The sequence below is a fragment of the Zingiber officinale genome, chromosome 10A (assembly GCF_018446385.1).
Source record: "Zingiber officinale cultivar Zhangliang chromosome 10A, Zo_v1.1, whole genome shotgun sequence".
NCBI classification, from domain to species: Eukaryota; Viridiplantae; Streptophyta; class Magnoliopsida; order Zingiberales; family Zingiberaceae; genus Zingiber; species Zingiber officinale.
Window position 1 is genome coordinate 21655496 of NC_056004.1, and position 16747 is coordinate 21672242.

The 16747-nt window shown below is 41.7% G+C and overlaps 1 protein-coding gene across 1 annotated transcript; it reads right to left on the reverse strand.

Annotated features, from left to right (window-relative positions):
• Positions 1 to 7759: 7759 nt before the first annotated feature.
• On the reverse strand, positions 7760 to 16266 carry LOC122026502 (protein ALEX-like). Its single transcript, XM_042585242.1, has 4 exons — positions 16205 to 16266; positions 16103 to 16124; positions 10910 to 11380; positions 7760 to 8218 (listed from the first exon to the last, which is right to left on the reverse strand). The coding sequence occupies exons 1-4, from the start codon at positions 16264 to 16266 to the stop codon at positions 7760 to 7762; spliced, it is 1014 nt and encodes a 337-aa protein (XP_042441176.1).
• Between the last annotated feature and the right edge of the window lie 481 nt (positions 16267 to 16747).

Genomic DNA, 16747 nt, shown 5'->3' on the forward strand with positions numbered 1-16747 from the left:
AGGAAAGAGATATATATGGTGTGGAGGTTTAAAAAACACTACAAAAATAGTCACGAATAACGACTGAATATTCCGTCGGCATTCCGTCGATAAATGAGCTTTCCGACGGAATACCGATGGAATTTTTGATATCGGGAAGAATTGGGTCGGAGCTCAATTTACCGACGAAAAATATATTCAGTCGGAATTTACCGACGGAATGTATGAATTTCGTCGGTATACATTAACGACAGAAAACTTACCGTTGGCAAAGGGCAAACGACGTGTAACGGAGCTTACCGATTGAACCATATTCCGTCGGTAAATCATCGATAGTATTCAATATTCCATCGGGAATCACCGACGGAATTTAAATTTACGTCCATGATTCCCGACGGAATATTGGATTCCGTCTGTGATTCCCGATGGAATTAAAATTTCCGTCGGCAAGGTATCGTAAATATCCTGGTGCAGTTCGATAGATTACCGACGGAATGCGAAATTCCATCGGTAATTTCCAGTAAAAATTTTGAAATGTCTACTCTGCATTTCCCTCTTATCATATATATACAATTTTTATACAATAAAAACCATCACAAACGATGGTAACACAAACACAAATCATATATAATCACAATCCACACAATCAACAACCAACACAACATACAATATGCTCACAAATAAATGATAAAACTGCCTAAAAAACAATACAAAACATACTAACATGTGGCCATATCTCCAAAATTCAATACAAAATAAAACATAACCAAATATCAAGTATTGGTAATCATAAACATCCAAAAGTACTGACAAGTCAACGTTAAATACAAAATATCCAAACTTACCATGATACATCACCTACATATATATCCAAATATAATCCTGTAAAAGTCAAATATAAGATATTATAATCAGACTGAATCGATATAAATGTAATATATAACTCAAGAATTGTAATATATAACTAATTTTGCATGTAATAAAATACCTGGATTATATTGTAGATATCCAATGATAGTACGATGGTGAATGTATCAATATGGACTCCTGCAAAATGCAATACAATTTAAGATAAATATCTAAATTTGTTAAGAATCTGAAACCTAATATGAATATGAAATTGTAATGGCTACTCTATCTTATAAGAGATAAGGAATCAATGAATCACATTCAAGCATAGTGGAAAGCAAGATGGATGCAACATGCTCATGGTAGTGTGAGCTTTATTTTCAGCATGCATTTGGTATTTGGAATTTGAAAATACATTAGACGAAGCAAAAACTTAAAAGTGCCCAGCAGACATACAATAGTGCAGGAACAAATGATGAGAAGAGAGCAATATAGCAACAAATTGAAAGTTGAAAGTGTTGGTTGCTACTCGGAAAACCTAGAGGTTCCACTGTACAAAAATTTTGTACAAAGGTCTGAACCTTTTCCTAGCTACCATGTGTTCTTTTAAATTAAATTTTGGATCGCCTGCGGAACTTAACATGTTTGATCCAAAACTTAATTTATTTGTTCTTTTAGGTTTAGACTTGAATCTCCTGCGGAACTTAACACGTTCGATCCAAATCACCTAAGTTATTAATTCCATTAAATATTAATTTCCATAATTGGTTCCCAGTACTGACGTGGCGAGGCACATGACCTTCTTGGATATGGGAGCAACCACCACCGACTAGACAAAACCTTTTAAGGAAAGCTAATATTTAATTTCCTAAAATAACTTTAGGTTAACCGAAAGGAACAATCAAATCACAAGGAAAAGTAAAAACAAAAGAACACAACATCGGAAAACATATTCGAAATACTAGAATCGTAAGCCTCTTGTATTTGGTATTTATTTCCAAAAATAACTAGTATGATGCGGAAAGGAAAAATTACTAGTTATACCTTTTAAAAGGACCTCTTGATCTTCTACCGTATTCCTCTTCTAACCTCGGACGTTGTGTGGGCAATGATCTTCCGAGATGAGAAATCACCAACACACCTTCTTCTCCTCCTTGCTAGGTTCGGCCAAAACAAAAGCTTCACCAAGGATGAAGAAAACCACCAACCAAGCTCCAAGGGATGCAAGCTTTCTCTCCTCCTTCTTCTTCTTCTCCAAGTAGTATCCGACCACCACAAGAGCTCCAAGCAAGAGATGGATTTCGGCCACCACAAAGAGGAAGAGAGGAAGAGAGGTTGGCCGGCCACAACACCAAGGAAAAGAGAGAGAAAACAATAGAAGTTGTAACCCATGAAGGCACCCCAACCCCTTCTTTTATATTCCTTGGCTTTGGCAAATAAGGAAATTTATTTATAATAAAATTTCCTTAACTTTCCTTGACAACAATTAATTAAGAAAAATTAAATAAAATTTCTTAATCAATTAATCATGGCCTGCCACCTCAAATAGATAAATTAGGAGAGTTTCAATCAACAATTAAAACTTCCTTATTTGTCTTTGGAAATTTTTAAAAAATAAAATTTCCCTTTAAAATCCCTTCATGGTTGATAAAAAGAAATTTCTATAATTTTAATTTTTCAACATGTGAATAATTTTCAAAGAGAAAAAATAATTATCTTTCCAATCTACAAATAAGGAAAGAGATCTAATCTTTTTCTTTAATCTTTTGTAGATCCTTTTAAGAGAGATATTTTAATTTTAATTCTCTTTAATAAAGTATATCTTCCACATAATAAAAATTAAAAATTAAAATTCTTTTTAATTTAATGGGGGCCGGCCACCTAAGCTTGGGTTCAAGCTAGGGTCGGCCACCCATGAATCAAGGCATGGCCGACCCTAGCTTGAACCACAAGCTAGCTTGGCCGGCCCCCTTATCATGGGTATGAAGGTGGGTATAGATGGGTATAATACTCTATAAATAAGAGACTACGATAGGGACCGAGAGAAGGAATTGGTTTTGGTCTCCCGATAAAATTAAGCATCCCGTGTTCACCCCGAACACACAACTTAATTTTATCAATAATAATTCATTCACTAGAGAACTATTATTGAACTACCGCACCAATCCCAAATTACATTTTTGGGCTCCTTCTTATTATGAGTGTGTTAGTCTCCCTGTGTTTAAGATGTCGAATGCCCACTAATTAAGTGAGTTACTGACAACTCATTTAATTAATATCTTAATCCAAGAATAGTACCACTCAGCCTTATCGTCATGTCGGACTAAGTCCACCTGCAGGGTTTAACATGACAATCTTTATGAGCTCATCTTGGGGGCATTATCAACCTAAATTACTAGGACACAGTTTTCTTCTATAATCAACAACACACACTATAAGTGATATCATTTCCCAACTTATCGGGCTTATTGATTCATCGAACTAAATCTCACCCTTTGATAAATTAAAGAAATAAATATCAAATATATGTGCTCGTTATTATATTAGGATTAAGAGCACACACTTCCATAATAACTGAGGTCTTTGTTCCTTTATAAATTCAGTATAAAAGAAAACGACCTCTGATGGTCCTACTCAATACACTCTAAATGTACTAGTGTAATTATATAGTTAAGATAAACTAATACCTAATTACACTACGACCTTCCAATGGCTTGTTCCTTTCCATTTTGGTCGTGAGCTACTGTTTATAATTTATAAGGTACTGATAACATCATCTTCTGTATGTGACACCACATACTATGTTATCTACAATATAAATTAATTGAACAACTACAACAAATGTAGATGATTTGACCAAATGTGATTCTTTATTCAAAATATATGTTTACAAAAGCTTAGACTTTCAGTATACATTTCAACAATCTCCCACTTATACTAATGACTAAGCTGTCATATCTTCTGCCATACATCTGATTGCCATTCCCTCCACATGCCGATCGAAAGCTTTCGTCGGAAGGGCCTTAGTGAAAGGATCTGCCAGGTTATCCGCTGATGCAATCTTGGCGATGACAACTTCTCCTCAATTCACGATATCTCGTATCAGGTGGTACTTGCGCTCTATATGTTTACTTGCCTTATGGGCTCGTGGTTCCTTCGAGTTTGTAACTGCACCGCTATTATCACAATAAATTGTGATGATTTTGGGCAAACCAGGAATCACATCTAAGTCCATTAGAAAATTCCTAAGCCATACTGCTTATTTAGCTGCCTCAGAGGCTGCTACATATTGTTGAGTCCGAAACGCATTTCTGCTTAACACTCCTCCATGAAATGGCTCCACCTCCTAAAGTAAACACATAGCCTGATGTAGACTTACTGTTGTCCCTATCTGATTGGAAATCTGAATCCGTGTAACCCACAGGGAGCAAATCGTCTGCTTGGTAAACTAGCATATAATCTCTAGTCCTTCTCAGGTACTTTAATATATGTTTTACCGCAGTCCAATGTCCTTATCCAGGGTTACTCTGATATATGCTAACCATGCCCACGGCAAAACAGATATCAGGTCTCGTACATAGCATTGCATACATTAGGCTTCCTACAGCCGAAGCATAAGGAACTGCTTTCATGTCCTCTATCTCCTTTGATGTCTTTGGAGACATCTCTTTAGATAGAGCTACTCCATGCCTAAAAGGTAAGAAACCTTTTTTGGAATCTTGCATGCTAAAACGAGCAAGGATTGTATCTATGTATGAAGCTTGGGACAGACACAACATTCTTTTCTTGCGATCCCTTATAACTTTGATCCCAAGAATGTGTGCACAATCTCCTAAGTCCTTCATATCAAATTGTTTTGACAACCATACACTTACGTCCGATAATACCTTGGCATTGTTGCCAATTAACAAAATATCATCTACGTATAGTACAAGAAATACCACTACGTTTCCGTTACACTTCTTGTATACGCAAGACTCATCCGGACACTGAATAAATCCATATGACTGGATTACTTCATTAAACCGGATGTTCCAAGACCTTGAAGCTTGCTTTAGTCCAAAAATGGACCGATTGAGCTTGCACACTAGATGCTCTTTGTCTTTTTCAATAAACCCTTCTGGTTGCTTCATATGGATGTTCTCTTCAAGACTTCCATTAAGGAAAGTTGTCTTGACATCCATTTGCCAAATCTCATAATCCATATGAGCAGCAATGGATAAGAGTATCCGGATAGACTTAAGCATGGCTACCGGTGAAAAGGTTTCCTCATAGTCGATTCCCTCTTTCTGAGTGTACCCTTTCGCAACAAGCCTAGATTTGAAGGTTTCTACCTTCCCATCTGTCCCTCTTTTCCTTTTGTAGATCCACTTGCATCCAATGACTTTTACACCATCAGGTGGTTCTACAAGCTCCCAGACCTTATTAGAGTACATAGACTCTATTTCAGAATTCATTTCCTTTTGCCAAGATGCTGCATATCTATATCTTGGAGTGCTTCGTCATATGTTCGGGGATCAGGTTCATGTTTACCCGGGATCAAGTCCGAAGATTCTCCCAAAAATATGAATCTTTCAGGCTGCCTTACAACCCTCCCACTGCGACGAGGCACTGTCTGTGGTTGTGTATCATGTGTGACACGTGTTGCAGTCTCTTGTGGTACTTCATCTTGTACTGTTGGTACTGAAGTAGTCGTATCCTCTCTAAGTTCTTCTAAAACAACTTTGCTACTAGGCTTGTGATCCATTATATAGTCTTCTTCTAAAAACTGGGCATTGGTGCTAACAATGACCTTCTGGTCTTTAGGACTATAAAATAAACCACCTTTCGTTCCTTTGGGATACCCCACAAACACACGAACTTCTGTACGAGATTCTACTTATCAGCATCTGGTTTCAACACATGTGCTGGACTACCCCAAATCCGAATATGTCTTAGACTGGGTTTTCGCCCATTCCACAATTCCATGGGAGTTGAAGAAACTGATTTAGAAGGTACTAAGTTCAGAATGTACACTGTCATTTCCAGAGCGTATCCCCAAAACGAATTTGGTAATTCCGAATAACTCATCATCGATCTAACCATCTTCATAAGAGTTCTATTCCTTCGTTCTGCCACACCATTCTGTTGGAGTGTACCAGGTGCGGACAGTTGTGATTGAATCCCGGCCTCTGATAAGTAATTCCTAAACTCTCCTAAGAGATATTCGCCACCACGATCAGATCGTAGTGTCTTGATACTTTTACCTATTCGTCTTTCCACATCAGCCTTGTACTCTTTGAACTTATCAAAGCACTCGGACTTGCGGCACATTAGGTAAATGTATCCGTATCTTGAATAATCGTCTATGAAAGAGACAAAATATTCAAAACCTCCTCTTGCCTGGACAGACATAGGTCCACACAAATCAGAGTGAACCAATTCTAACACTTCTTTGGCTCTATACCCCTTGGCCTTGAAAGACCTTTTGGTCATTTTACCTTCCAAGCAAGATTCACAAGTTGAAAAATTTTCCAACTCTAATGAACCCAAAAGTCCATCGGCTATAAGCCTCTGAATCCTACTTAAGTTAATATGACCAAGCCTTAGATGCCAAAGATATGCTTGGTTCATTTCTGAAGGTTCTTTTCTCTTATTAGAGTTAGAAGATGAGTTATAAATTTTCATGTTTTACTTTGTGGGAGAAATTGGATTTAAAGTATACAAATTGCCAACTAATGCACTAGAACAGATAATCATTTTATTTCTCTTAATAACTACATCGTTACTAAAGGAAACTGAATATCCATCTAAAAATAGTTTAGAAACTGAAATTAAATTCTTTTTAAAACTGGGTACATAAAGACAATTTCTTAAAACCAAATTTTTATTTCTACTAAAAGATAAGTAGACGTCTCCCACTGCAACAGCCGCCACCTTAGTAGCATTGCCCATGTAGACGGTAATCTCCGTCGTCGGGTTTCCTGGAACCCCTGCAAGGAATTGCAGAGATGATCGATGGCTCCCGTAACACACCAGGTGCATGTAGATAACACCGCTAAACATGTTTCAACAACTAGAGTATGAGATATACCTTTGTTGTTCTAATTCCTACGAGACAAATTACCTTCCAATGCCTCGATCACTGCAGATGAAGCACTTGCCCTTCTGCTTCTTCACCCAAATTTTAGGTCCCTGATATGAGATTTATTCACTTTTCTTGAACCAACTTGTTTCTTCTTCTTCTTTCCTTTCGTTTAGAAGTAGAACCATTTTCGAGATAGTGAATATGAGAATTGTGACGAAACAAACCTTCTGCTGCCTGAAGTTCTATAGTTCCGCAATGAATATACCCTTTGTTCATATTGTAATTCAAAGGAATTGCTCAAAACTTTAGGTAGTGTTTGGAGGATCATATCTCGATCCCGTCTGAAGTCGAGAAACGAATCACGGCTGTGACGGTTCGGAAGGTTGACCGCATCCCCATGACCCGGCCGATGATCCGTCTGCGCTGACCGATCGTCAAGTCCTCCTCCCGTCAACTATACCAGATCCACGGTCGCCTCCTCCGTACCTTTGCTCGAGGCGAATCCCACGTATATATAAATAACCGCACAATAGTATAGCACAATTAACTGAATGCGAAAAGGTACGAGAACGTGCCCTGGCCCATGGAGCGGTGAGCTGGTTCCGGTGAGGTGGATGAATGCAAGTCGGTCGGGCAGCCGAATCCGCGGGCGATAACTCGGAATCCAGTGCGGCATGGATCCAAAAGATGGCACGTAGGCCGGGATACCACAACGGCTCGCAGGCCGGAACTCGGCACGCAGGCCGGATAAGCCCAATAACCCACAATGATGATAATGATGCAAAAAGTAAAATACCTCGGCGCGATGGCCGGAATGACCCAACTAGTACCAAGCTGTGGCTACCTGGAAGGTGACGATATCTACTAAAGACAGCGGCAGTAGACGCGTGAGGGGGCTGTTGCGGCTGTCGGCGACGACTGTGGCCGCGGGAAAAGGCAGCGGTGGCTGCCGGCGGCGGCTGTGGCCGCGGGAGAGGGCAGCGGTGGCTGCCGGCGGCGACTGTGGCCGCGGGAGAGGGCAGCGGTGGCTGCCGGCGGCGACTGTGGCCGCGGGAGAGGGCAGCGGTGGCTGCCGGCGGCGACTGTGGCCGCGGGAGAGGGCAGCGGCGGCTGCCGGCGGTGGCTATGGCGAGAGGAGGAGAAGGAGAGGCGGAAGTCCGGTCCCTTGGCAGCGTCAGCCGGCGAGGAGGCCGGAGGCAGTGCTGACTGCGGGTGGCGGTGATAGAGGAACGCTCCTCCTCTCTCTCTCTCTGGCGGCGGAAACCCCCTTTCCTCCTCGAACACGAGCCGCCGCCGCCTCCTCTTTTTCTTCCGTGTGCTTGCCTTAATCCCCAAACAAAGAACCTAAAAAACCCCCTTTTACAAAAAAGCCCTCCCCCTTATATCTCTTTACCGGATCACAAGCCTCCCCTTCGAGTCTAGTCGAAGGAGGCGTGAGTCCGACTGACTGGACAAGTCTATCGCAAAGGGCGGAACCGCTCACGATATCAAAATCAAATCGCTGAACCCAAAATATATCGCTCGCGACCGCTATAATGGTGTCGATGAGATAGTACTCGTACGAGCGGATCAAATCAGAACCGACCAATGCCTAATATGCACCCAAGAGATACCGGACGATATCGTGATGCCGATCGGTGGATAGACGATTTACGAACGTCTGCTGCGAACGATCGTAATGCCGCCGATCGGATGTATAGATGCCGGACGGACGATACGCGGCGATCGCGGTGACGCCGATCGGTCGATAGATACCGGGCGGACGATGCCGCACGTAAGCGACTGTGACCGATCGGTCGATAGATGCCGCACGATACGCAGGCGAATCGGTGACGCCGATCGAAGAATAGATACCGCCGTGACGATCGCTGAATTTGACGGGAGATAGATGATCATGAATCGGTCCGTGACCAGTGAAGGCTGACCCCGAACGGGAGATAGAATATCTGATAACTAGTCCATGCAACGGTCTTCAAGGCGGGTTTTATAGTCGCCGTTTAACTCTGAGTTTAACGTCGTCGTTCGATGCTCGACTCTCGATATTTAACGTCGAGCTCGACGGTCTTCAAGCCGGGTTTTTATAGCGGCGGTTCTTAGTCGCGCTCGACTCGATATTTAACGCCGGAGCTCGACGGTCTTGAGGGCTAATTCAAACCCTACCGATCGCTCGGGTTCACATCGAGCCCGTGGCGCCCACGGCTCAGATATAAACCTCCTACCGAACGCCGGGGCTCGCCTCGAGCCCTCGGCTCGATATAAACCTCCCGCCGATCGCCTCGGGGCCTTCGCTCAGAGCCCCGCTCGGATATAAACCTCCTACCGACGCCGGGGTCGCCGAGCCCCTCGCTCGATATAAACCTCCCCGATCGGCCGGGCCTTCGTCAACCCCGCTCGGATATAAACCTCCACCGATCGCTCGGGCCTCGCCTCGAGCCCCGGCTCGATATAAACCTCCTACCGATCGGCTCGGGCTTCGCCTCGAGCCCGTGGCTCGATATAAACCTCCCTACCGATCGGCTTGGGGGCCTCGAGCCCGTGGCTCGGATATAAACCTCTAGGCCGATCGGCTCGGGGGCCTGTGGCTCGGATATAAACCTCCCTACCGATCGGCTCGGGGTTTCGGCCGAGCCCTTAGCTCCGGATATAAACCTCCGACCGATCGCCCGGGGTTTCGCCGAGCCCGTGGCTCGGATATAAACCTCCGCCGATCGGCCGGGCCTTCGCCTCGAGCCTGGCTCGGATATAAACCTCCCACGATCGGCCGGCGCTTTCGCCTCGAGCCCGTGGCTCGATATAAACCTCCCGCCGACGGCTGGGGCCTCGCCTTCGAGCCCGTGGCTCAGATAAACCTCCTACCGATCGTCGGGGCTCGATTCGAGCCCCGGCTCGATATAAACCTCCGCCGACGGCTCGGGGCCTTCGCCTCAACCCTAGCTCGGATATAAACCTCCTACCGATCGCCGGGCTTCGCCTCGAGCCCCGGCTCGATATAAACCTCCCGCCGACGGCCGGGGCTCGCTCGAGCCCGTGGCTCGGATATAAACCTCCACCGATCGGCTCGGGGTTCGCTTCGAGCCCCTGGCTCGGATATAAACCTCCGCCGATCGGGGTTTCGCTCGAGCCCGGCTCGATATAAACCTCCCTACCGATCGCCGGGGTTTTCGCCTCGAGCTCGTGGTCGGATATAAACCTCCTACCGATCGCTCGGGGTTTCGCCTCGAGCTCTGGCTTGATATAAACCTCCTACCGATCGCTCGGGCTTCCGCCGAGCCCTGGCTCGATATAACCTCCGCCGAGCGGCCGGGGTTTCGCCGAGCCCTGGCTCGGATATAAACCTCCTAGCCGGCTCGGGGCCTTCGGACTAGTATAGATCATATAACCGACAGAACAAATAACAGAAAAACTGACCGTGGTCATGAGGATGGCAGAACTATCCGGCGTCGCTCATCTTCACGTTCCGGATCAGGCGCGTTCCCACAGACGCGCCATTTGATCCTGTCTGGAAGCCGAGAAAACGAACCTGCCGGTGTGACGTGTCCGGAAGGTTGACCGCATCCCCATGACCCGGTCGATGATCTGTCCTCTACGTTGACCGGATCGTCGAAGTCCTCCTCCGGTCAACTGTACCGGGTCGCCCCCGGTCTCTGTTACCTCGGTGCTCGAGGCGAATCCCACAGACATATAAATAACCGCATAATAGTATAGCACAATTAACTGAATGCAGAAAAGGTACGAGAACGTACCCTGGCCCAGGGGGGCGCCCTCGGATGGAGCGGTGAGCTGGTTCCGGTGAGGTGGATGAATGCAAGTCGGTCGGGCAGCCGAATCCGCGGGCGATAACTTGGAATCCAGTGCGGCATGGATCCAAAAGATGGCACGTAGGCCGGGATACCACAACGGCTCGCAGGCCGGAACTCGGCACGCAGGCCGGATAAGCCCAATAATCCACAATGATGATAATGATGTAAAAAGTAAAATACCTCGGCGCGATGGCCGGAATGACCCAACTAGTACCAAGCTGTGGCTACCTGGAAGGTGACGATATTTACTAAAGACAGCGGCAGTAGACGCGTGAGGGGGCTGTTGCGGCTGTCGGCGATGGCTGTGGCCGCGGGAAAAGGCAGCGGTGGCTGCCGGCGGTGGCTGCGGCCGCGGGAGAGCGCGACCGCTGCTGTAGGCAGCGGTGGTGGCTGCTAAACCCGGTGAGCCACAAGTGCCACAAGTCGCCCCATGTGGCTGCACGAGGAAGAGGAGACCCCTGCACGCGGTGGCTATGGCGAGAGGAGGAGAAGGAGAGGCGGAAGTCCGGTCCCTTGGCAGCGTCAGCCGGCGAGGAGGCCGGAGGCAGTGCTGACTGCGGGTGGCGGTGATAGAGGAACGCTCCTCCTCTCTCTCTCTCTCTCTCTCTCTCTCTGGCGGCGGAAACCCCCTTTCCTCCTCGAACACGAGCCGCCGCCGCCTCCTCTTTTTCTTCCGTGTGCTTGCCTTAATCCCCAAACAAAAAACCTAAAAAACCCCCTTTTACAAAAAAGCCCTCCCCCTTATATCTCTTTACCGGATCAATATCGATCTAGGTTTCCCGATCAATTTCTCATCCAAGGATATGTATTTCATTCAGATAAGTCATCATCTTTAGGATATGATCCCTCACAGGAGTACCCTATTGCATGGTGGCTGTCATTATCTTTCTCATGGCTTCTTGCCTAGAAGCCCGATCCTGATGGCCAAAGAGTTCCTTGAGATTGTTCATAATATAATAGGCTGTTGGTAAATCTTGATGCTGATGTTGCAATACATTTGACATTGAAGCCAAAATGTAACACCGCGCCATCTCATCTGCTTTTACCCATTTCCTATGATATTCAATCTCCTCTTGGGTAGATTCACCAGTGAGTGCATCAGGACAAGGCTCAGTCAGTATAAACTTATAGTTTTCAGCAGTAAGAACAATGTCTAGGTTCCTTTTCCAATCTATGTAGTTAGGATCAGTAAGTCTATTCTGTTATAATATGATGGACAGTAGGTTGAAAGTCATCCTAAGAATCACAAATAACTTTTGGTCAGAACTCTAAATTTAGAATAATATTGATTCCTCAAACAATACTATTTTAAATTAACCAACACCTCAAACCACCGTGAATTTTATATGCCACGATAGTGTGGACGTATACAAATTCAACATTTGTAAAAGGAGGGTTTTAACCCATTAATTTTATTATCTTGTCAACCTAACTTTTTGACAAATAAAATTAATAGTTGGTATCCTTTGGTCACACGAATAATAGCAGTGACTCCGATGGGGAGGATACTATTAAACGTGCCTAAGTGTATACCATTACTTGACACTAAGTCCATTAATAAGATTGTGCCCCTTCCGATGGGGAAGATCACACGCTCTTAATTAACTTCCTATAGTCATCCAAAATGGAAGTTTGTTCTAGTGATCCACAAACAAGCTCATCCGATATGGAGGAAGACACTCAGAGCCAACGCGCAAGCTTGTTTGCATCACTTACAAACCAGTAACTATAGGAATTTATTTAAAATTTCTCTCCCACTTAGTTATTTATAAATGAGAAATTTTAACTATGCTAGCCTACTGGACATGTATACTAACATGCACACACAGCACAATATAAAAGCAATAAATGAAAAACTACTTTTTCAACTATTATGACTTTTATCTATCGTTGTCCTCCGTGTGTTGTCATCCCAAGCTGCTGCCATATTTGGCCACCGCCACCGGGTCTAGCTGTCGCATCCATCTTGCTCCTTGTTCCGCTGCGCCTCTGGTCCTCAAAAGGTTCCACGCCTTGCAAGATTCGATCCACGACATAAATAGAATTTTACATTTTTCGATCCTATATTCCTCGAAGGAATGTACATGTAAACTAGATCGAACATAAAATAAAATTTTACATCCATCGATCCTATATTCCATAAAAGGAATGTACATGTAACTAGATCAAAAATAAAATCCTAATAAAAACTAAATACAGCTCCTGCTGTATTTTATAATACAATCATGCACACACATATAAATGCCCTTGACATGTCCAAGGGTCCAATCACACACATAATAACTAAAAGCCATAATAGTTGGATCCTGCATCCACAAAGTTAGCACATCCTACTATTAACCTGCCTAAATTATGTATGACATGTGCATAATTAAACTAATACCAAATACACAGAGGTAAAACCCTAGTTCTGATACCAATTGTTGGTTGCTACTCGGAAAACCTAGAGGTTCCACTGTACAAAAATTTTGTACAAATGTCTGAACCTTTTCCTAGCTACCATGTGTTCTTTTAAATTAAATTTTGGATCGCCTGCGGAACTTAACACGTTTGATCCAAAACTTAATTTATTTGTTCTTTTAGGTTTAGACTTGGATCTCCTGCGGAAATTAACACGTTCGATCCAAATCACCTAAGTTATTAATTCCATTAAATATTAATTTCCATAATTGGTTCCCAGTACTGACGTGGCGAGGCACATGACCTTCTTGGATATGGGAGCAACCACCACCGACTAGACAAAACCTTTTAAGGAAAGCTAATATTTAATTTCCTAAAATAACTTTAGGTTAACCGAAAGGAACAATCAAATCACAAGGAAAAGTAAAAACAAAAGAACACAACATCGAAAAACATATTTGAAATACTAGAATCGTAAGCCTTTTATGTTTGGTATTTATTTCCAAAAATAACTAGTATGATGCGGAAAGGAAAAATTACTAGTTATACCTTTTAAAAGGACCTCTTGATCTTCTACCGTATTCCTCTTCTAACCTCGGACGTTGTGTGGGCAACGATCTTCCGAGATGAGAAATCACCAACACACCTTCTTCTCCTCCTTGCTAGGTTCGGCCAAAACAAAAGCTTCACCAAGGATGAAGAAAACCACCAACCAAGCTCCAAGAGATGCAAGCTTTCTCTCCTACTTCTTCTTCTTCTCCAAGTAGTATCCGACCACCACAAGAGCTCCAAGCAAGAGATAGATTTCGGCCACCACAAAGAGGAAGAGAGGAAGAGAGGTTGGCCGGCCACAACACCAAGGAAAAGAGAGAGAAAACAATAGAAGTTGTAACCCATGAAGGCACCCCAACCCCTTCTTTTATATTTCTTGGCTTTGGCAAATAAGGAAATTTATTTATAATAAAATTTCCTTAACTTTCCTTGATAACAATTAATTAAGAAAAATTAAATAAAATTTCTTAATCAATTAATCATGGCCTGCCACCTCAAATAGATAAATTAGGAGAGTTTCAATCAACAATTAAAACTTCCTTATTTGTCTTTGGAAATTTTTAAAAAATAAAATTTCCTTTTAAAATCCCTTCATGGTTGATAAAAAGAAATTTCTATAATTTTAATTTTTCAACATGTGAATAATTTTCAAAGAGAAAAAATAAATATCTTTCCAATCTACAAATAAGGAAAGAGATCTAATCTCTTTCTTTAATCTTTTGTAGATCCTTTTAAGAGAGATATTTTAATTTTAATTCTCTTTAATAAATTATATCTTCCACATAATAAAAATTAAAAATTAAAATTCTTTTTAATTTAATGGGGGCCGACTACCTAAGCTTGGGTTCAAGCTAGGGCCGGCCACCCATGAATCAAGGCTTGGCTGACCCTAGCTTGAACCACAAGCTAGCTTGGTCGGCCCCCTTATCATGGGTATGAAGGTGGGTATAGGTGGGTATAATACTCTATAAATAAGAGGCTACGATAGGGACCGAGAGAAGGAATTGGTTTTGGTCTCCCGATAAAATTAAGCATCCCGTGTTCGCCCCGAACACACAACTTAATTTTATCAATAATAATTCATTCCACTAGAGAACTATTATTGAACTACCGCACCAATCCCAAATTACATTTTTGGGCTCCTTCTTATTATGAGTGTGTTAGTCTCCCTGTGTTTAAGATGTCGAATGTCCACTAATTAAGTGAGTTACTGACAACTCATTTAATTAATATCTTAATCCAAGAATAGTACCACTCAGCCTTATCGTCATGTCGGACTAAGTCTACCTATAGGGTTTAACATGACAATCTTTATGAGCTCATCTTGGGGGCATTATCAACCTAAATTACTAGGACACAGTTTTCTTCTATAATCAACAACACACACTATAAGTGATATCATTTCCCAACTTATCGGGCTTATTGATTCATCGAACTAAATCTCACCCTTTGATAAATTAAAGAAATAAATATCAAATATATGTGCTCGTTATTATATTAGGATTAAGAGCACACACTTCCATAATAACTGAGGTCTTTGTTCCTTTATAAAGTCAGTATAAAAGAAAACGATCTCTGATGGTCCTACTCAATACACTCTAAGTGTACTAGTGTAATTATATAGTTAAGATAAACTAATACCTAATTACACTACGACCTTCCAATGGCTTGTTTCTTTCTATTTTGGTCGTGAGCTACTGTTTATAATTTATAAGGTACTGATAACATCATCTTCTGTATGTGACACTACATACTATGTTATCTACAATATAAATTAATTGAACAACTACAACAAATGTAGATGATTTGACCAAATGTGATTCTTTATTCAAAATATATGTTTACAAAAGCTTAGGCTTTCAGTATACACTCCAACAGAAAGTGCACTGTGAAAAAAGATGAGAAGTAGATGGAATGCACAACTCATGCTTTATCTAAAAACGAAACTTAAGTTGTACACTGCACATGAATAGAACATGAGAAGAAAAATTAAAAATATAATAAAGAAATATTAGAATAAGACAAATGACAAAAAAAAAATAATAATAAAGTAAATAAGAAGGAAATTAAAAATAAACTTGAACAAGTAAAAAATAGAGGACTAGAAAAAACATTAAAAAAATAAGGTAGGTGATAAAAAAAAATAAAAAGAAAATTATAACAAAAGCAACACAAAAATAATTAAAATAAAGGATGAAAAAGTCTGGTGAATTAAAAAGAAAAAAATCAAACATATTAGAGAAGAACAAGAGAAAGAGACTAAGCAAAAGTTGTGAGAAGTGCTTTTACAGAAACGCTCATTCTTATAGTTAATACTATAATTTAAAAATATAAACAATTAATCCAAATGGTTATGCAATGGTTATGAGAAATTTTATGATGGAGAAAGTAAACCAGATGTAGTACCAGCAATGCAGACTCTTTCTTTAAATTTTTTTGTAATATATGTGGATACTCGATGGTCGTCAGGAGTAAATCTGCATATAAACAATTTTAAAACATAAGCTATATGTTTTAAAAAAAGAACATGAATTATTAATAATGAAAAAATACTTACGACTCTCCAATAACCCTAAGAACTGTAGATCCACGAAGTGGTGGTGCTGGATGATCTGTCATGAGATATAATATCTACAAAATAGCATTACAACATATCATAATAAAGTTTACAAACATGATAATGCAAAACAAGTTACATTTCACAGGAAGAAGAATCTCCAGTACTATGAGATTTTGGCAAAGAGCAATTATAATTTTGAGAAGTCATTCCTTTATCTTGCCAGAAAACTTGCAGGGTTAGCATGATTTGATTTTGGTATCAATTAAAGATTAACTAATCAAGAATTAGAAGTAATGATAAATGTGGTTCCAGGGACCCTAACCTTCACTTTGTTGAATCACCTGCACTGGCACCTCCTGAAGTTCAGATTGACTTGGCTGCACAGCAACAGTATGTTCAATTATATGTTTCTATCTAAAATTTTGTTTCCCTATCTACATTGGGATTCCAAGAACTTTTTGATTATTGCTTGCGATATTAAGTTTGGTTTTTATATTTTTGGAGGTTTCTTGGATTTTTTTTTTGTAGGTGGATGATGAT

What these genes read in the sequence shown, in the direction of transcription:
- LOC122026502 (XM_042585242.1), bottom strand. Translation starts at nt 16,266, where the DNA reads ATGACAGATCATCCAGCACCACCACTTCGTGGATCTACAGTTCTTAGG. An exon ending in TTACTCCTGACGACCATCGA is followed by an intron (nt 11,381 to 16,102) that starts GTATCCACATAT and finishes TTGGGGATTAAG; the next exon opens with GCAAGCACACGGAAGAAAAA. An exon ending in TTCCAGGTAGCCACAGCTTG is followed by an intron (nt 8,219 to 10,909) that starts GTACTAGTTGGG and finishes TTGGGGATTAAG; the next exon opens with GCAAGCACACGGAAGAAAAA.